General features: G+C 45.7%; 2 protein-coding genes across 4 annotated transcripts; both read right to left on the reverse strand.

Moving 5' to 3' along the window:
- Window positions 1–3,394: 3,394 nt before the first annotated feature.
- Window positions 3,395–17,800, reverse strand: DTD1 (D-aminoacyl-tRNA deacylase 1). Of its 3 annotated transcripts, none has more exons than XR_013181537.1 (6): window positions 17,653–17,800; window positions 14,978–15,068; window positions 12,814–13,049; window positions 7,896–7,993; window positions 5,264–5,531; window positions 3,395–4,007 (listed from the first exon to the last, which is right to left on the reverse strand). XR_013181537.1 is itself a non-coding variant. In XM_054629767.2 (6 exons), the coding sequence occupies exons 1-5, from the start codon at window positions 17,693–17,695 to the stop codon at window positions 5,376–5,378; spliced, it is 624 nt and encodes a 207-aa protein (XP_054485742.1). In that variant the 5' UTR covers window positions 17,696–17,800; the 3' UTR covers window positions 3,395–4,007; window positions 5,366–5,375. The 3 variants fall into 3 exon arrangements, 2 of the variants coding, with proteins under 2 accessions (XP_054485742.1, XP_054485741.1); XM_054629767.2 differs by having other exon boundaries at window positions 5,366–5,531; XM_054629766.2 differs by having other exon boundaries at window positions 5,355–5,531.
- Window positions 17,801–18,748: 948 nt separating this feature from the next.
- Window positions 18,749–20,206, reverse strand: SMIM26 (small integral membrane protein 26). The gene is made up of 2 exons (XM_054628650.2): window positions 20,045–20,206; window positions 18,749–19,234 (listed from the first exon to the last, which is right to left on the reverse strand). The coding sequence occupies exons 1-2, from the start codon at window positions 20,160–20,162 to the stop codon at window positions 19,053–19,055; spliced, it is 300 nt and encodes a 99-aa protein (XP_054484625.1). The 5' UTR covers window positions 20,163–20,206; the 3' UTR covers window positions 18,749–19,052.
- Between the last annotated feature and the right edge of the window lie 124 nt (window positions 20,207–20,330).

Genomic DNA, 20,330 nt, shown 5'->3' on the forward strand with positions numbered 1-20,330 from the left:
CACAGACATCTTTTATGAAAAATCCTTTCCTTAGGATTTTTTCTCCTGAGAAGCTGAGAGGCCTCAGAGGAAAAGAAAAACAATAATTACCTGCTGCTGTGGAATGCAACAGGTGCATCTTTGATTGGTACACATTGGTTAATTTTAATTAATGGCCAATCACAGTCCAGCTGTCTCAGACTCTCTGAGAGTCACGAGCTTTTGTTATGATTCCACTTCTTTCCTTGCTAGCCTTCTGATGAAATCCTTTCTGCTGTTCTTTTAGTACATAGTTTTAATATATCATTTTATTTTAATATAATAGATATCATAAAATAATAAATCAGCCTTCTGAAACATGGAGCCAAGATTCTCATCTCTTCCCTCGTCCTGGGACCCCAGTGAACACCACCACACCAAACAAACAAAGGAAAGCTATTAGAGAGAACTTCTTTGGAGCTACCACAAGATAGAAATAAAAATCCATAGTAAAACAAACAATGTGTGGCTTCTGAGGAGCAAGAGCACCTCAAAGAAACAAACTCATGCCAGAATGAAAGACAGATTCATTCATACTTATATCAAATACACTCTGAAGAAACAGCGGTGTCAATTATCACTGGAATGGTAATTTTTCTTTAGGGAAGGAGGCTTTAATGAACACCACCTTAATCCACTGAGTAATGGTTTTCAGTTTCTTAGGTTCTGCTGACACCAGGTGGCACAAAGGGAAATAGTCTCAAAGCAATAAATATCTCTGGTCCTGCTGCTGATCTCATCTCACCCTCTCTGAGTCAAGATTTGCCATTTCTATTACTACAAAACCAAAACACTCAAAGTTCTGTAAGAGATGCCTTGGAAGGCTTTTACAGGTTAATAACATCTGCCCTATGAGCTGTCCATCCCCAAGTGCTCCAAGCTTTTGCATACAGTTGTGTTAGTGCAGAAGGATTAGTAAAAAGACATATATATGCTCTATACAGCCAGAGGCTTTTCAACCACCCTCATAAAATGAGTCCCAGTTCTTAAGAGGAAAAAAATTCACCATCATACCTCATCTGGCACTGGTCAACATCACCCAGATAAGCTAAACACAAGAGGAAGAAACACTTTTCCACAAACAGCAAGGTACTGTCTTACACAAAGTGTAAATCTCTCCTTAGGTCACAACTGAGGCACATTCCCCACACACCTATGTGTTGGCAACATATTTATTAAATCAATAATAATTTTTGGGCCTGGAAATACAAGGAGCAGCTCTAAAATATTGTGGGTATTAGGTTAAACTCACAAAGAACAAAAACATATTCAGATACTGCTGGCTGCAAATACTAAACTGTTTATTAAATCAGAGGAGCTCTCAGAAAGGCATTTCTCACAGAGAACACTGTGGCACTGCTCAGGATGGACTGGCAGCCAGAGAAGAGCAGACACTTCACACCAGCTCAAAAGCTCCTTGGGGAGCTCTGTGTGTCCTTTGCTGGGCAGGTACTGAAAGGAAGAAACTCCACTAGAGTGGGGATGCTCCATGAGTGAGCATCTCTAGTTTCTAAACTGTGAGCTTAGCCACTGGGTACTTACAGCAACAGTCATGCTATTTGGACTTGGATTACTGCATTTACATCCCAAGATAAAATACTCTGATCATTTTTCCAGCTTTGTAGAAATATCACTTATTCTGTCTGTTCCATTCTTAAAATCCTATTTTTCAAACTATCATAGCCCCTAGGGCCAGTATCTGAATGGAGATGTTGGAAAAACACCTGCAGAAGTTTTTTAGTGTTATAATAATTGTATTTTCTGGTTTTTAGCAGTCCGTGACAATTAGCAGCACATTTCCATTGGAGGTGTCTTCTGTTGAGAAAACATTTTTTCCTAAGAAATATCAAGCACAAGAACAAGGCACAGGAATTCATGTGTCCTGGTTTTTGCTTGCAGCTCTCTACAAGCAGAAAAATCCATGGGTAAATATCCAATTTCAAAGCCATGTGACTGCACTTGGAAAAGTGGCCTTGCCCAAGTTTGGCTGCCAGCAGAGTAAGATAATAACTTTTATTAAAGTAAACAGTACTTTTAAATGAAATGGGCTTGGCTGGCTGGTGGGTTTTTTGAAACTAATTGTGATGCTTAAAAATACTCTGGGCACAGGACAACAGGAAGCATCTGTCCCAAACACATAGCTTTTCCTTATATCACATATAATGGACGTGGCATTCACATTCTCTGTTCAGAGACATAATTCTCTCTCACAGGATTTTCCTGGAGAAGCACAGAGAGAAGAGAAAACAATTTTTAACTCTACTTGCTGCTTATGTTGTTTTTACACATGTGGAACATGTTAGGAAGATTGTTTACCTGAAGTGATTTGTCAGTTGCATTCTGCTGAGGATTGTTTTGTTTCTTTGGCCAATTGGCTCAGAGCTGTGTCCTGGCTGTCTGGAGACACTCACAGTTTTTTCCTCTAATATCCTTTTAGTATAGTATAGTAACTCTTTAATATAGTATAATGTAATAGAATAGAGTCCTAATAAAGCAATTATTCAGCATTCTGGATCAATGGAATCAGATGCCAATCATTCTCTGTGTTGGGGGCACCCTGGATTTGATAAATGGTCAGATGGGAAATTATGTCACTCTTAAAGGCAAGGCTAAGTGTAACGCTTCCACCTATCCTGCCCACTCACCATTCCTGTTCAAATGCCAGCTGTGGAGCTTGCCAAATCTTTACTTGAGCTTCATGTTTTTTAAAAAACCATGTCAGGGTGCAGCTCTAAATCTTCTGTCTTGGTTGACTGATATTTTACAATACAAGCAGCCTACAAGTTAAATAATAAAAACCACAGTGGTTACACGACGTGCAGCATTGTAACTGTGATGTGCATTTGGATTAAATGCTCTCACCAGTGAGTTATTTCTACAATCAGGGACAGAGCTCTGCATCCTGGCTCTGATGGCAGTCACAGCAGGTGCCCAGGGCAGACTGGAAGGGCAAGGCCTGAGGAACAGCAAATATAAAAGGTGCCATCACCTGTGAAAGAAGTCAAAGTGTAACAACCTGCAGTCTTCCATTTCCCCTGAAGCTTCCTTGGCAGTTTTGCAGCGTCTTCTCAGCTCTTGTTTGCTGGCAGCTTCCAAATGCTCCCCTGGATGTGACAGAAGTGTCTGTCAGCAGCCCTGGATGCAGTAGGTGGAGCAGCTGTGTGGCATTTTGATAGCCACCACAAAATAAATGACTTAGATGTGTTAGAAACAGCAAAGATTTCAGGTAAGCAGCCTGATTTCCAACCTTCCATGGGAAAGGTGGGTGAGTTGAAGCAATAGGTGTTTCTTGGCCTACAACTTTATCTCTGTGTCCCCCACTTTGTTACACCCAGGAGTGACTCAGGGAGTGCAATACACAAACACCAACAGGCACTCAGCTGGCATCATTTGTTTAATAAAGTTTTTTCTGGTTTTAAAAAAGTTTACAAGACAGATGTGTTCCACATGATAAACAACTAGAGGCTGATCTTCTCTTGTAATAACTTAATCCATGCAGAAAGACTGGACTGCCTAACCTGATGCTAGGCAGCAGCTAACAATTTACCAAAATATGCACAGATCTGCACACTGCAATGGAAACAGGTAGCACATGACACCACGGAGTGAGAATCAATACACAAGCCTGCTCAGAGAATTTTCAGAATTCAAGTGTAAGTTTAAGGAAAAACCCTGATTTATTCTTTAAATGGAGCTTATGTACTGAGAGTGAAATGCTCTGCTACAACCTGCCTACAGTCACCCTTTGCTCAGCAGTCGTGTGAGAACGCAAACACAGAAATGTCACAAGTCCTTTTCACTACTGACACTACACATTAACAACTGAATCTGATAGCATTGCTTTGGTTGGTTCAATACAGAATGAAAGGTTTTTAATGTCTCAGCTCTGCTTTCCCATTTTCCATCCTTCTCCAAAGTGGTTGAAGAGTGTTGCTGAGGCCAATGTTGGGTCTTTCTTCAAGAATTCGGTGTAGCTTTTGTGTAAGAAACTGTGGAAGGCAAACAAACAGGAACATTACTGTAGGCAAAGCAAAACTACTGCAGGATTCCTTCAAATCCCAAAGAGAAAAGAATCTGTACTTATTGTCACAGCATGAAAACTAATGCCAGGTTAACTGTGCACCACATTTTAGAGATGTTCAGCTCCTTAGAAATCCAAATGTTATTGGAAAGATTGGACTGACCCAATCATTCCAATAACATTGCAAACCCTCTAAAATGTCCTTATTTCAACACACAACCCAGAAACAGTGGGGGGGAAACACTGTATAGAACAGAAATCATCACCCAATGTCTGACCACCTGAGAAATTCATGGATTTAAAAAAGAAAAAAAAAAGGTAAGGAACTGTTTGAGCAAAGAACGAAGCTGAATTGTATAAATCACAGCCAGACTACACTCTGGGGACAGGAAAATGAGAGAAAGGTTAAACCTTAACTTTGCAAAGCTGTTAATAATTAAACTGCACAGCCAGCTCAGGGCTTCAGTGTGCAGATGAGGATAATAACACTTTCTTGAGAGCTTGGGCATGTTTGAAAAGTCAAAATCAGCAATGTAACTTTTTGGGGGAGGGAAGGTAATGAAAGCTGTGTCTGGAAGGCTTAAAGCTGACTGGAAGAGTATGATAAACACTTATCTACATAGGCAGATAATCCATGACAAAGGATTCAGGTCTGTATTCAGCCTAATTCCATTCACTGATGTCTGGGCATGTCCTGCAGGTCGAGTGCCTGAAGGGAGAGAAGATCTCCTGCTGCTGAGGCAAGTTTGGCTCTCAATGCCTGCCCTAATGTTCTTATTAGATGGTGGAGGTCTATGAAACAGCCTGTGACTAATTCATCCTGGGAAAGTACAAAACTGAGCAGGGGCAGGTAAGAACCATGAAAGGAAGCTGCAGTTCTGCCCTGTCTCCAGGTTCTGAGCTGTTTTCCACCTCCATTGCTGGGGACTGTGCTGTGTTTGGGCTGTTCCAGAGCGAGCTCCCTGCTAGGTGAGGACAGACAGAAATACAACCCCGTGTATCTGAAGAACACAAGGCAGGATTCTGAGTTAAGTCACTGCTGTATTATCAGATCAAACTTTCAGATTTCCTGAGTCAACATGGAAACAATCACAACTGGGCCAGACCCACAACTCCAGCCAAGCTGGGAAGAGTTTTTCACCCACCCCAACGCTCTGGTGTGCGACTGCAGATGGGAGCAGAGGTTGTAAAATTCATAAAACCAGCAAGATTATAAAATTTCACCTTCCAGCACTTCTAATGCCACTCTCTGCATGTGCTGCTTCAGTAAAAGAGGCAGGGGGCCAAGCATTCCAGAGGAGAGGAGAAGCCAAACCTGAGGCCTGCCTTGGATGAGCTAAGGCTCTCTTTCCGAGGACACATCTCCTTCTGCTCCGCTGCTGGCACTGGGGTCATCCTTGTTTCTGGGGACATTTCTTTCTCTACTTGACTCAGAGGGCACCTTGGTTCTGGTCTTCTCTTTTCTTTGTTGCTGTTTTTCAAGTTTTGTCAGCTATTCACAAAGTAAGGGAAAAAATACATCATGTAATAAAACGATTTCAGAAGTCCATTTCTAAAACATTGTAAATGTGAGCATTTGTATAAAACTTGCAACTTAAGATTCACAACACCAATACATGTATCAACAAAACAAAAAAGAAAGAAAAAAAAACCTGAAGGTTGAGATCTTCAAAAATTTAGAAAAGACAGTGAATTATCACCATAAGATAACATGATCACCCCAAGTATAAAAGAGAAATGATTTATTTATATCCCTCAGCACAAGTAATACAAAAAATACATTTGGATTGACTAATCCAAATGTATTTTTACTAATTACATTGCAAATTACTTACAAAGTTCTGATTACCAATTACAAACATAGACAATTGCTCAGATAAAATGAGATATTTCACTGTCATCCAATGACATAAAAGAGCTATTCATCAGCATTTATTTGTCTAATCTCTTCCTGCTAACATCACATTAAACACTGCAGGATGGCTCAGTTATCTCTTCTTGCTAAAGCTTGAAGCTCAAATATAAAAACCACACCATGCCTAAGCCTTACTTCCCATGCTACAAACAAATCAACAGATTTTTGTCAGCAAAAAAAGAATGCAAGGGGCAGGGAGGAGGAAAGAGAACAACAATTTAAATTGGCTCTCCCTCATCACACTTTGCAGGATGGATGTCTTGACCCCACCTCCTCTTGGAATTTCTATCAGCTGAACACTGCTGGGACCAGGAGTGGGAGCTATATTCATTCTTTTCTGTATCTTTTCTGTCTCTTTCTTCTTCTAATTCCCTCTCCTCTGAGTTCTGAGCAACTGAAAATTGGACAGCTTTGCAGTTTGTGAAGCTGAATGGGTTAAGCCAATGCTTTGTGAAATGTTTTCTGTTAACTGGATGTTGCTCCAAATTTTTGCCAAAGCTGTCTGATTGCCAGTGAAGGTTTTGTTGTTTTGACTACTTGATAATATCCTGTTGGAATTTCTCCCTTGTGTCTAACTCAGGGAACATGAAAAAACCCTAAGCCCTTTTCAGAGGCTTGTCAAGGGAGTTTTGGCCCTTACACTGCCAGAGAAAGTTTAAAAACCAGCATCCTTCCCTGTCTTCAGCCCAAGCTGTGGCCACCAGGAAGATGTCAGATGGGTAAAGCAGGCAGCCTCAAACTGGGAAGGCAAAACCCTTAAACAAGTCAATATTCCCCAAGAAAGAAATGGATCCTTGCAGAATCCTGCACACCTTGGTGATTCCTTGGTTATTTTACACCTACACACTGGGCAGCAGTTCTCACTCCAAAAACAAGAGCTGCTGCTGCTAATTATGCATGGTTTGGCCTGAGAACTCTAAAACTGTGAGCTTACAGAAAGACTAGAGACAGAAGTAGATTTTTTCAGGGGCCAAAACATGACACAAGAATCCAGAAACAGAATTTGAAGGTAAAAATGAAACCAACTTCAAACCAAGCTTCTTAAGGCAACACAGGGCACTCGTATCTGCTCATTCATAGCTGGAGGACTTGTTGAGAAGGATGATGTGAGGGACAGTGTCAAAAGCTTTACTAAAATCTAGAAAAACTAAATCCACCACCTTCCCTTCCTTGTTTTAGAAGGGCATTAAATCAGTTAGACAGGACTTTGCCTTTTGAATCCACACTGACTGTGCACTGTCCTTTAAATGCCTTTCAGGAGCACCCAGCATGATCTTCTCCACAATTTTTCCAGGCACTGAGGTTAGATTAACAGGCCTGTAGTTTCCTGATTCTTCCCTCATGCTCTTTTTATAAACTGCAGTAACAATTTCACCAAGGTTAAGTGAAGCATTTTACAAATAAGCTTGGTGTGGCCTTGCTGAGGCACAAGAATCCTTCCCCCTTTTCTCTCAGCCTGGAAAAGCTGGCCAGCACTGCATTTGGTTTTCAGCACAGCTTGTGCTGTTTCTCAGCAGAGCTAGCTCACTCTCCTGGCCACTCCAGACTTAAATTTGGGATTGAAATTCCCTATTCCCTTGTTTCTGACAGAGAGGCTCTTCTTCACCTCCACCCAGTCACCCACATAGCAAGAAACTTCACTAAAGGCACGGGGGGTGGTCCAGACTTATTAAAAACATTGTTAATGAGTCATGATTAAAAAACAGCTTTAATGAGGAGGAGGAATAAACTGTGAAAAGCTGTTCTGCATTACCCACACACAACATTTCAAGAGGCCAGGGAACTGAACAATACAATGCAATTATTTTTCTGTTCAGAGGCTGCACAGGAAGGACAAGGTCCTTGTACCTGATGGAAGCTGTACTGCTCCATAACAGGAATGCTACAAATTTGCAGAGGATACACATCATCCTTTCCAGACACACCTTGCAAGTCACTTACTTGTTTAGGATCAACAGTGGCTGCTGGGGACTCCAGTTCTATTGTTACAGGACCATCATTCTGGATGTGGACCTGCATGTAGGCACCAAACTTGCCATCTGAAAAGGGAAAAGACAACAAGTGCTCAGAGCCCTTCGGAGGATAACACACACCAAAGTTTTTAGCAAAAGGGATAACAAAAAGAAATAAAAAATAAATAAAAGGGCAGCCAGCTGTAGAAAGTTACTAAGAAAAAAAAAACAGTGTATGTGCACCCAGGTATGTAGCCTGACATTCAGAGAGGATAAATACACAGCTAAGTAGAGAAATATGCACAAAACAAACCAAGTCAACAAGTAATCAGGGTGTCCACAGTTCAGGATGGGCAGCATGGTTCTCACTGCCAGGAGACAACATTTCAAAGGCTGTAACAGCTCAGCCTAGGGATCCAGTCCAACTGACCACTAGATGCTTTGAAGAAATTTTATATTTAGGCAAAAAGTAAGAAGACCTGGAGCCTAGTCTGAAGCATTTGACAATTGAATACTGTAGAGCACGGGACACCAGGGTGCAGCTCAGTTCCTGTGGCATTCACATTCTCTAGAAAAATCCCTTCGCCCAGGATTTTTCTCCTGGGAAGCTGAGAAGCCTCAGAGAAAAAGGAAAACAATATTATCTCATTTGCTTCTCCTGTGTTTTGCTCATGTGGAATGTGTTTGGAGATTGTTTACCCACAGGTGATTGTTCCATTGGATTCTGGTGTGAGTTGTTTTCATTCATTGGTCAATTGGGGCCAAGCTGTGTCAGGACTCTGGAGAGAGTCACAAGTTTTCATTATTATCTTTTTAGCATTAAGTATCCTTTCTGTATTCTTTAGTATGGTTTAGTTTAGTATTCTTGAATATAGTATCATAAAATAATAAATTAGCCTTCTGAGAACAGATGGAGTCAGATTCATCATTCCTTCCTTCACTGGGGCACCCCACAAATACAATTAAGTCCCAATCTGCCACAGCCATTTCTACATTCCTGCTGGTAACCTAGGCTGGTCTTTGAGAGGTAACCTACACCCTGTGACCACAAAACCCAGTCAGAACTAATGCATCTTTAACAAAATACTAAACAAAGAATATTATCCTAAACTTTATTAGTGGGAGCACAACTTTGCAAATCGCTCTCTACAATCATCCCATCCCTCTGCTGTACTTCACTTACAAAAAGGGTTGGTCTTTTCCATTTCCCATTCATGTGTATAGACCTAAAAAAAAGGTAAACTCCACAAGCCCTTATTTTCCAGAGGCTGATAAAGTGGTCAAATAAACCCCCAACTTTACCAGAACACTCAAAGTACTCCCATGTCATAAGCATTTTCTGTCTTGTTTTGGCACTACTGTCAAGGAACATCTTTCTGTAACAGTTCCCTCCCATTCTCCTCACACATTTAAATTTCTAGTTACTGCTCTTCATCTTTCCCCACTGTAAGACTTCTGGACTGATCAACTCATCTTGCAACATCTTCTGCAATAAAACAGGATCCTAGAAGTATTATAAAAGTGACAAGCTCATTCTGCTGGACACCTAGCTCTCCAAATTCCTTGCCTCCAAAAGCCCAGCATGCATGCCTTCCTCAGATGGAATATCTGCACCTGACATGAGTCAGAGAAGCCACATCTGAGCCATAAAGACTTGAAAAAGAGGCATCATTTACTTCCAGAATATTTTTGTACATATTTCAAGCCTTATGACCTAGAAATTTCACATTGGTTTTATACTTCTAAGCTTGTCTACTTGGGAAGTTATTCTTAATTAACCTCATGTGAATACTGTTGCTCCAGATAAGAGCACTTATTCTGAAATGACAACACTCACAAAGGAAATTAATCAGGGAGAATAATTGTGCTTTCAACTTGTACCAAACCTTAATCTGAGTTAAACTCTTCCTTGTGGAACAATCCTCTCATATTTACTTAGATATTACTACTAAGGGAGTAAGACATTTCACACTCCTTGCCATCTTAATCTTTACTACCTCAGAAGAATAAATCCACATTCAAGACAGGGAGCAAAGGCCCTGAAACAGAAGGAGGAGCCTTGGTAGGTCTGATATTTGGATATTAGCTTGCACAAGAGTGCTCAGGCCTGCAGACACCAGCTCTGCTCCCTAGAGGGGAGTGGGATATTTAAGAACACAAGAAATCACTGAAGCACAACAGGCAAGGACTTCTGATGCAGCCTTTTATTTCCTAGATGTGGGTGCCCATGTGCTGACCTAGGAACCATGGCTCTGAAGCTTCTCCAAGATTTCTTTTGCCAAGTGTCCCACTGCTCTTGGTGTGGAAGAATGGTTTGTGCCTCTCTTTGGGAACACTTCCCACTCTGAGCTCCTGGCTGGCAAGCTCCAGGCACACCAGAGAGCAGAGAGGAGCTGCCTGCCCAGCACCAACCACTCCCAACAGCCCAATTCTCTCCTGGAAGCAGGAACCAGAAAACACAAGGCTCTCAGGAGACAGGACAAGACCTTTATTGATCTGTCTTTGCCTCAGCTACACAAATTCCACTTTCAGTGATTAAATTACTCCTCTAAAATGCATTAAGCATCTTGTAGGATCAAAAGGGAAGGGCACCTACAGCAATCCAGAGAATCAAACTCTAATCTGCCAATGACCACAACTCTTGTGTGTGTGCCTGTGTGTATGTAGGGGCAATGTGAGTACAGATTTTCCAGACAGCAAAGAAGCAAAAAAAAAAAAAAAAAACCACTGGCAAAGCAATTGGCACAGCAGAAACCTCAACCTAAGAGAATCTTAACAGACTTGGGTGCAACACACTATAACTGGCACAGCTTAATAAGAAAGCAAAATCATAAACTGACAGGTAGCTCCAGTGCTGCCAGCAGTTTTAAATTCATGTGTTATCTGACACAATAGCACTCTTGGGTTTCCAAATCTATGCTTTTAACACTGAAAGAAAAATGCAGAAGTGAAAGCTCATTTTGCAGAAAGCACTGGCAAAAGAAGTGCCAAAATAAGGGCACTTAATATTCATTTCAGATACACAACTGCTATTCTCTGAGAGAAAGAATTCAAAAAGCTGCTTTCAAAATATAAAGTGATTGAAGTGGTATCAGCAATGCATTCCTTATCAGGAACATATGTTGGAAGAACATATCAAGCTAAAAAAGCTTGAAAATTTGACATTTTTGGACATGTGGACATGTGTGCATTTTACTGTGCCTCCTTGGAAAGAACTGGAATAATTATCCTAACCTAGAGTCAATATGAAAAATAGCCTCTAAATCTTTCCTCAGCTTTTTTTACTTTTTTTCCTCATCAGGAAAGTAAGGCCAACCACTACCTATTAGCAGACACCATTTAAAAAATAGTCTTTTCTAGAAACTTGTCTTTTGTGAAGTATAGCAAAAAGTCAAATCTGAATATGAAAATGGACAGAAAGTACTCAGAAAACCAAACAGAAAAGATTGAGTGTGGACAGAGCACAAATGAACAGGAAAGCCAGGTATTTTCTGATAAAGAGAAAACTGTTACTCACATGACACAGAGTTGAGGAAAGAGAGTCTAAATCAAAACCTGTTCTCAAGTAGCACATTACACTTCCCACTGTCACAATTCCATTTAACAGGATGTGGAAGTGACAGATGGAACTGTGCTGTCCATCACACACTGGTGACACCTGGTGAGCCTCACTAAACACACTTCTCAGAAAAAAATGCTTCTCTTGGGTTAACCTATTTATACAGCACAAAACATCCAGCCTTTGAGGGAGCCTGACCACACAGCTTGTTCTCATGGCTGCAGCCTCTCTGGGCTGCTCATGTTGTGCAGCCAAAAGGAATACAACATCTGCATGCCATGGAATATAACACCTACATGCCATGGAATACATCTACATGTCATGGAATACAACATCTACATGCCATGGAATACATCTACATGCCATGGAATACAACATCTACATGCCATGGAATACAACATGTGCATGCCATGGAATATAACACCTACATGCCATGGAATACATCTACATGTCATGGAATACAACATCTACATGCCATGGAATAGAACACCTACATGCCATGGAATAGAACACCTACATGCCATGGAATACAACATCTACATGCCATGGAATAGAACACCTACATGCCATGGAATACAACATCTACATGCCATGGAATTGAACACCTACATGCCATGGAATACAACATCTACATGCCATGGAATACAACATCTACATGCCATGGAATACAACATCTACATGTCACGAAATGCAACATCTACATGCCATGGAATACAACATCTACATGCCATGGAATAGAACACCTACATGCCATGGAATAGAACACCTACATGCCATGGAATACAACATCTACATGCCATGGAATAGAACACCTACATGCCATGGAATACAACATCTACATGCCATGGAATTGAACACCTACATGCCATGGAATACAACATCTACATGCCATGGAATAGAACACCTACATGCCATGGAATACAACATCTACATGCCATGGAATACAACATCTACATGCCATGGAATACAACATCTACATGTCACGAAATGCAACATCTACATGCCATGGAATACAACATCTACATGCCATGGAATACAACATCTACATGTCATGAAATACAACATCTACATGCCATGGAATACATCTACATGTCATGAAATACAACATCTACATGCCATGAAATACAACATCTACATGCCATGAAATACAACATCTACATGCCACCCAGAGAAAGGCTTGGATAGAGGAATACTGGAGCAATCACCCTGACAGGCTCTAGTGAAAATATTGTTAACATCCCTTCAGCTACAGAAAATCATAGAATAAAGAAAGCAACAATCAGGAAAGGACACACACAAGGAGTGTCCACTGGTCACAGCAAGGACCTTACCAACCTTCTGTCCTTACCTTTAATAAGCTCTGGCTTGTAGGCTTTTCTTAGCTGCTCTAGGAAGTTGTTATAAAAAGACTCTGCCTGCTCCGTGGGCATTGCCATGTGATAGTCAGGCTTGTTTCCCTTCAGGATGCACTGGAGAGTGAACTGGCTCACACACAACACTTCATACTGTTTATCCATCACACTTTTGGACCAGTGCTTCCCACTTTCATCTTCAAAGACTCGCAAGTTCAAGATCTTTCGAACCCTGGGAGGAGGAGAAGATAATTAATTCCTCAGTTGTCCTCTGTAGGATCAACAGGTACCATACACAATAACAGATGCATATTCAGTCTGCCTCCAGATAACAAGATATCCCTCTGCCCCTTGATTCCCAGCCATGGGAATCTCATCACATCAACCAAGAGAGCCCTTACACAACAGTGTCAGGTCATTAATCCACACCATCATTTCACAGTGTGGCACCAGGACAGAATAACTGCATGTTCCACAGCAACACAAAGATGGCACAGGAAGTAAGAAAGCTCACTCTTTACTATCTGCTTTTATGTGTCACAACATTACTGAACGTGTGAACAGCTTTGGGAATTTGAATCCTCCCACCAGACCAGGAAATCACATTCAGTAGGAAATGAGATCATCCTAAACTGTGTTTAAAACTGTGGGTTTTTGTTTCCAATCATGATTCCAATCATGATTCATGATATATTCCTCCTGCTTTGTCACTTCCTAGCACTATTTCCAGACCAGGCCCCATAAGCCAGATGATGACAACACCTTCTCATCAGGATGAGAGGAGGAATCCAAGGAACAGGGCAGAACTGCAGCTGGCAGCAAAGCAGTTTGAATTTTGGGCTGATTTTCTAGAGATAGGGGACAGAACTGACTGGCTCAACACAACAAGGGGACTTTCACAAGTGGATCCTGAAAAGCAGAAGGCAACCCAGTCCATGTCAGGACTGCATCCAAGCCACTCTCCTGTCTTTGCTTTCTTCTTCTGGCTTCTCCACACCTGCAGCATACCAAGGGAGCCTATCCAGTACAAAGGGTTTCAGCTGCAGTCATCAGCCAGGCATTTTGCACTGCACCAGAGGTGAAGCAGTCAGTGCAAGACAAAGCTGAGACTTTGTTGTGGTCTAATTTCAGGGTTTTGCCATCACTAAGGCAAAGCACAGGAACATCCTTGCCAATCTGTGTGTGTCAACAGCAGACAGAATTAACTCCTGAATGAAGTGGATTGTTGAAAGCATCCACTGGAAGGCCCCAGCAGGAGGCTTAAATCATCACCACTGCTCTGTTTTCTTCACAGAGATGTTTGTTGTTTCATTTACAGGATTACTAAAGTTTCCTTTAATAGGACCTGAAAAGCCTGGTTAAGCTGCTTTCTCTCACTCCCTTTGCCCAGATGCTGGCTTCCTGCCCTTCCTGTGTCAGCCATCCCAACAACCTGGTGCTGAGAGCATGGCAGCCACAGATCTCCTGCCTGCAAAATTCAGGAGCAGCTTCTGCATCCACCAAGGCAGGAATGGGAAGTGATGGCAGAGCAGATGTTACACACTGAGGGAGGCAAACAAGAAGGCAAATAATGGAGCATGTGAGAATAAAAACCCCTTCTTCTTGACATCAGTCAGCTCCATTACCTGTTTCTTTTCTGCCTTTGCAAGGACTGAGGTCAGCCCTAGAGCAATAACCAGTCCAAAAGAGACAGAAGAAGCCCCTGGAGAGCTCTCCCTTGCATGTGTTTGCTGGCTGAATCCCAATATTCTGTGGCCATGGAGCAGATGGCCAGAGCCAGTCCTCCAGGCTGCCAAAACTGATTCCTGTTTGCAGACAAGCAGCTGACAAGACTATCCTGCCTTTAGGAAGAACAAAACTCATGTGCAAGCTAAAAGGAGAGTTTGAGGATGCTCATAAATCCCAGCATTGAAGGATGGATTTCTTTTGGACTCAAAAAGGATTTAAAAGTCTGCTCTTGATAAAAAACACATAGCAGAAAATGGGACCAGATTTTTCTCAATGGAACATGAAGAGAAAACTTGTATTCAAGGTAAAATCTGAAGAGGAACAGGCAAACCTGAATTTCCCAATAGGAAGAACTGATTTGTTTGGCTACTGCACAGGTATCAGCAATGCACAAACAGAAGAGTACAAGGCAAAAGGAAGGGAGTGACTTACATGTGCTCCAGCTCTCTTTGTGTATCTTCCAAAGAAATGCCCAGCAGCACACAGAGGCCTCGTCCTATTGAACTGATTTGTTCACCACCCACTGGAGAAAGCAGAGAGGGAAAAGAAAAATAAGGCTAAATGCACTGTCTTGTTCTATGGCACAAGTTAGGACTGGTTTCAGCACTCCAACCATTAAAGAAAACAGCATTCTAAACCCTGTTTCCTCTGTCCTAAGTTTGTGGATTTGAAAGATCACACAGAAGCATTCTTTCAGAAGTTTTCCAATGCCAGCACTTCCTTATCAGATTGGGTTACTTACTCCAGCATTTAAAAACACTGTATGAAGATTTTTATACTGCAATTGCATCAGTTGTCCTAAACAGAAAGGTGGTAAAACGCTCCCCAATCCCTGAAAAATTATCCACCTGGTTGATGCCACTAAGTGCACTCAATTTCTCTACTCCACTATTCCCTTCATACTTTGCCATTATTTTGAGCAGGTGATTTCTACCTGAGTCCTCATGGGTTTTTTGAAACATGACTCCCAGCAACTTGCAAATTAGATCCTTCTAATTGGGAAATTAACCCCTTTAATGACAATTACAATAAAACACAAATTATCATAGATCTGTAGTGTTTTCCTAAGAAATGCCTTAAACTATCTTAATTTAATTAAATTATCTTAACGTGGTTCATCCTGTGGTAAGAATAAATGTCGTCTTAAAACTGAGATAAGCACTAGTTTACCCAGCTGCTAAAACTGCATCCAGGCTCATGACTGGGACAAAAAGCTCCAAACATCCCACAAAATGAAAGGAGATCAGGCCTCCAGTGAAAGCTGTAAGTGTCTGTGCACCAGTGGCTGGATCAGGCTATGAATTCTCCAGTCCAGAAATCTGTCCTGCTAAGTACAGCAGTGTCCAGCAAACTCTTCAACAGCCAGGAACAACAGCTGAAATTCTCCCCAGAAAAGTGGACCCAAGGCAGCAAGAACCCCCGTGCTGACAGGTGTGCCCAGCAGCTGTGCCCTCGCAGCCACGCTGTGCCCGTGCTGACACACGGTGACACACAGCCAGAAGCTCCTCAATGACTCCAAAGCCACCCTGCTGTCCACCAGGGACTCCCACAGCAGGCACTCATTGCCTCACGGGTAAACTTCTTGGAGATTTGAAGCACCCTGAGCACAGTAGGTGCAAACCAGTGCAATAGCAGGGACATTCCATCAGGACACACCATTCCTGAAGGAACGCAGGCGAGCAGCGCCCGGCGGGGCAGCTGGGACAGCACCACTGACACACACACACACAGAGGCAGTGCAAAAAGATGACCCGGGCTGCACTGCCGACATGCCTGCCGTGCACCGAGGTGACTGTGACTGCAGTGCCAGGGACAGGGACACCGGGGTGGCACTGCCACCACACGCACAGCAATGCACGGCCGTGCCAGGGCAGCCCCGCTAACAGAGCACCCAGCCGGTGTCACGGCACCCAGGCCGCGTCACGGCACCCAGGCCGTGTCACGGCACCCAGGCGGTGTCACGGCACCCAGGCGGTGTCACGGCACCCAGGGGTGTCACGGCACCCAGCCGGTGTCACGGCACCCAGCCGGTGTCACGGCACCCAGGCCGCGTCACGGCACCCAGGCGGTGTCACGGCACCCAGGCCGTGTCACGGCACCCAGGCGGTGTCACGGCACCCAGGCCGTGTCACAACACCCAGGCCGTGTCACGGCACCCAGCCGGTGTCACGGCACCCAGGCGGTGTCACGGCACCCAGGCCGTGTCACGGCACCCAGGGGTGTCACGGCACCCAGGCCGTGTCACGGCACCCAGGCGGTGTCACGGCACCCAGGCAGTGTCACGGCACCCAGGCCGTGTCACGGCACCCAGGGGTGTCACGGCACCCAGGCCGTGTCACGGCACCCAGGCGGTGTCACGGCACCCAGGTGGTGTCACAGCACCCAGCCGGTGTCACGGCACCCAGGCCGTGTCACGGCACCCAACCGGTGTCACGGCACCCAGGCCGTGCCACGGCACCCAGCCGGTGTCACGGCATCCCGGTGATGTCACGGCACCCAGGTGGTGTCACGGTACCCAGACCGTGCCACGGCACCCAGCTGGTGTCACGGCACCCAGCCGGTGTCACGGCACCCAGGCCGTGTCATGGCACCCAACCGGTGTCACGACACCCAGACCGTGTCACGGCACCCCGCCGGTGTCACGGCACCCAGGCCGTGTCACGGCACCGAGCCTGCCGGAGCCCAAGAAGAGTTTGGACAGTGCTATGACTCTCGGGGATGTCCTGTGCAGGGCTAAGAGTTGGACTCCACGATCCCTGTGGGTCCCTTCCAACTCGGAATACTGTGCGATTCCGTGAACACAAGCGAAGCAAGACGACTGCGACTGTGCTGCCGACACAAAGGCGCTGGAGGAGGCGATGGCAGCGTGTGTGCCAGCCCACGCCCGCCAGGCAAGGCTGCACACAGAGCTCCACGCACACACCCCGAACACACACGCACCCGCGGGGCCAGGCCCCTGGGAGAGCCGCGAGCGAGCGGACCCACGCCAAACCCACGCGGGGGGACAAGGCGAGGGGAGCGCCCGCACACCCCCACAGCCAGCCCCGTACACAGACCCCCGCCCGGCCGCCCCGGCCCCCGCGGTTCCGCGCTCGGGACACACTGACCTGTGACGCTGGCCTGGGCCACCCGCTGCACGATCGCCTTCATGGCGCAGCGCAGCGCGGCCGGCGCCGAGCGGGGACAGCGGCGGCGCCCGGCAGCAGCAGCAGCGGCGGCCGCTCCCCGCGCACAGCGCCCCCCAGCGCACGGGAGGTGCTGCCGCAGCCCCGGCAGCGCCGCGCTGGGGGATTCCATGGGACAGGTGCGTGTCCAGGTTCTTGGCCTTCCTCTTATTCCCTTAATCCCCTCTTCCTCTTATTCCTCCTAATTCCCCTCGCTGTAGGGATTTGGGGGTGCCTTCCAAAAAAGGAACATGCACGTAAGCAGACTGGCATCCGGTATAGGAACAGCTATAGGGACACAGCGGGATGCCCATAAAAATGAGTGGCTGGGAAAAGGAGGTGGTGGCTGTAAGGACCTGAGGAGCCCATGTGGAAAGGTGGGTCCGTAGGTGCATGGGCCGGGTGGAGCTTGGGTTGTAAAAGCTCCTATAGAATCAAGGTGTGGGCTGGAAGGGCAGGGACACTTTGCACCAGGCCAGGTTGCTCAAGGTTATCCAAAACCTGGCCTGGAGCACTTCCACAGCGGGGGAATCCACACCCTCTCCAGGCAGCCTGTTCCAGTGCCTCACCACTCTCACAGTCAAGAATTTCATCCTAATATCAAACCTAAATTTCCCCTCTTTTTATTTGTACCAACTCTCCCTTGTTGTATCAGCACAGTTCCTGACAAAGACTCCCCCTCCCTGCAGCATCCATGCAGGGCCCCCTTCAGCAATGGGAAGGATCTGGAAGCTGAGGTGTGTGAGCAGAGGAGATGGAGACAACTTTCCAAACAGCAAGATGGGAAACCTCAGATCCCCTCGTGGGGCAGGGCAAGATGTGTCCTAAAAGGGCTGTATGGAGAAACAGGGCAGGTGATGTCCATAAGGACTAGGGATGATCCTACAGAGCAAACATTAGTTCTGGCCACAGAGCTGAGGGACAGTACCCTACAAGGGGACAGCATGTGCAAGGATCAGGAAAACCCCTAAAGAACAAGAGCCTGGAGCAGAACATTCAGTAAGTTTTTAGCTTACAAAAACATTTCCACACTTGTAACTCATCTCTCTGAGCTTTTATTTGAAGGACCATTAAGAACTCCGGTAACCAAGACATTAAAATACATTCCTTCCCATTTACTCATCATTCCTGAAGCATCCATTTCAGAGCTGCCCAGCTGAGGAGCCACCCCAGGTACAGCCTGGATCACCTGGGTTTGTCCCACTGAGAAAGCACCTTCACACCAGTGGGGCAGAGCTGCTGTTCCAGCGATGCAAGGGACAGTTTTCCAGCAGTGCTCTGGTGCCAGGCACTGGGATGATGTTCTCAGAGGTCCAGCACAACGTTCTGAGCTTCTGAACAGCTCACTTCTCAGAAGGAGGGCCATCATCAGGAACAAAGAATGATACCACACGCCTGAGCAGCCGAGTAAGAGGAGGCTGAACCTCTTTGTATGTTATTTCTGTTCTCACTGTCAATCCAAAAGGATATTCCTTAGTGTGTACTTCCTTGCGGAGTTGGTTTGCCTCAGGATCATTTTCATTCTCTAAGGAATAGAAAGGATGGTAAGGGAGGGAAGACAAAAAAGAGCACAACAATAAAAATGTTTTATCCCTCTATCATGGCAGCCATGTGGGCATTCAGTATTCTTTTTGCTTTTCCTTCCATTCTGAGGCTCAGATAGCAAAGATCTGTTAACCATAGCCAGAAAAACTGATTTAATGGGGTAGATCAGATACCTACACTGGTACTGGATAATTATCAGTACCACAGTAGCAGTAACAACAGGTTTCCCAAGCTATCCACATCAAAGCTAGCCCAAGCAGCCCAGTGCAAACACCCATTAATTCCACTGTCTGACCACCCTCTCAGTAAAGAAACGCTTCCTAATGTCCAGTCTAGCCCTCCCGCAGCACAGCTTCGAACCATTCCCAGAGCGCAAATAAAAGCAACAGGTTGGGAAGAGTACAGTGCCTGTTCCCGTGACTTGAGATAAAGCACGACCTTCTCCCATCAACACGGGATTAACTCTTCAGGAGGGACAGCTGGGGCGGGCCGGGCGGACACCCGGCTCACTCAGCGGCAGCCGCACAGCCCGAAGTGCCCCGAGGGGCGGGCGGGCAGCACCCAGCGTTACCTTCCCGGGTCGGGAAGCGGTGGGAGCGGGACTGGGGGGATCCCGGCCCTACCCTGGGCAGCCAGGAGAGCCCAGGAGCCGCCCGCGGCCGAGCTCTCCCTCACGCAAGCCCCGCCCCCTGAGCAAGCCCCGCCCCGGACACGACGCGCGCCGAGCGGGCTCTCCCTCAGCGAAACCTCCCGAGCCCCCGGAGGTGACCGCAGGCCCCGCTGCCGGTACCGGTGCTGCCTTTCTCCAGGCGGCCGTAGTAGATGAGGGCGCCCAGCGTGGTCCAGGCGCCCAGCGAGTAGATCAGCGCGGCCCTGGCGTTCCACACGGCGGCGCGCACCGACTTCATGGCCGCCCGCGAAGAAGCCCCGCCCTCTAAAGGGGCACGCGCCGGGGGCGGGGCATGCGCAGGGGGCGGGGCAAAAGGAGCCAAGAGCCGCCCATGGCACCGACAGCGGGATTTGGGGACGACACTAAGGAGCAGTGCTCCTACCCTGTTGTGTTTTTCATTAATACA

This window comes from Agelaius phoeniceus, chromosome 3, assembly GCF_051311805.1.
Source record: "Agelaius phoeniceus isolate bAgePho1 chromosome 3, bAgePho1.hap1, whole genome shotgun sequence".
Taxonomy (NCBI): domain Eukaryota; kingdom Metazoa; phylum Chordata; class Aves; order Passeriformes; family Icteridae; genus Agelaius; species Agelaius phoeniceus.

Coding starts and splice junctions, on each gene's coding strand:
- DTD1 (XM_054629767.2), bottom strand. CDS start 17,695: ATGAAGGCGATCGTGCAGCGGGTGGCCCAGGCCAGCGTCACAG. Junction 13,050..14,977: donor CAAAGAGAGCTGGAGCACAT/GTAAGTCACTCC, acceptor TCCTCCTCCCAG/GGTTCGAAAGATCTTGAACT. Junction 5,532..7,895: donor CCACTGTTGATCCTAAACAA/GTAAGTGACTTG, acceptor CTTTGTGAATAG/CTGACAAAACTTGAAAAACA.
- SMIM26 (XM_054628650.2), bottom strand. CDS start 20,162: ATGAAGTCGGTGCGCGCCGCCGTGTGGAACGCCAGGGCCGCGCTGATC. Junction 19,235..20,044: donor CCTGGAGAAAGGCAGCACCG/GTACCGGCAGCG, acceptor TCTATTCCTTAG/AGAATGAAAATGATCCTGAG.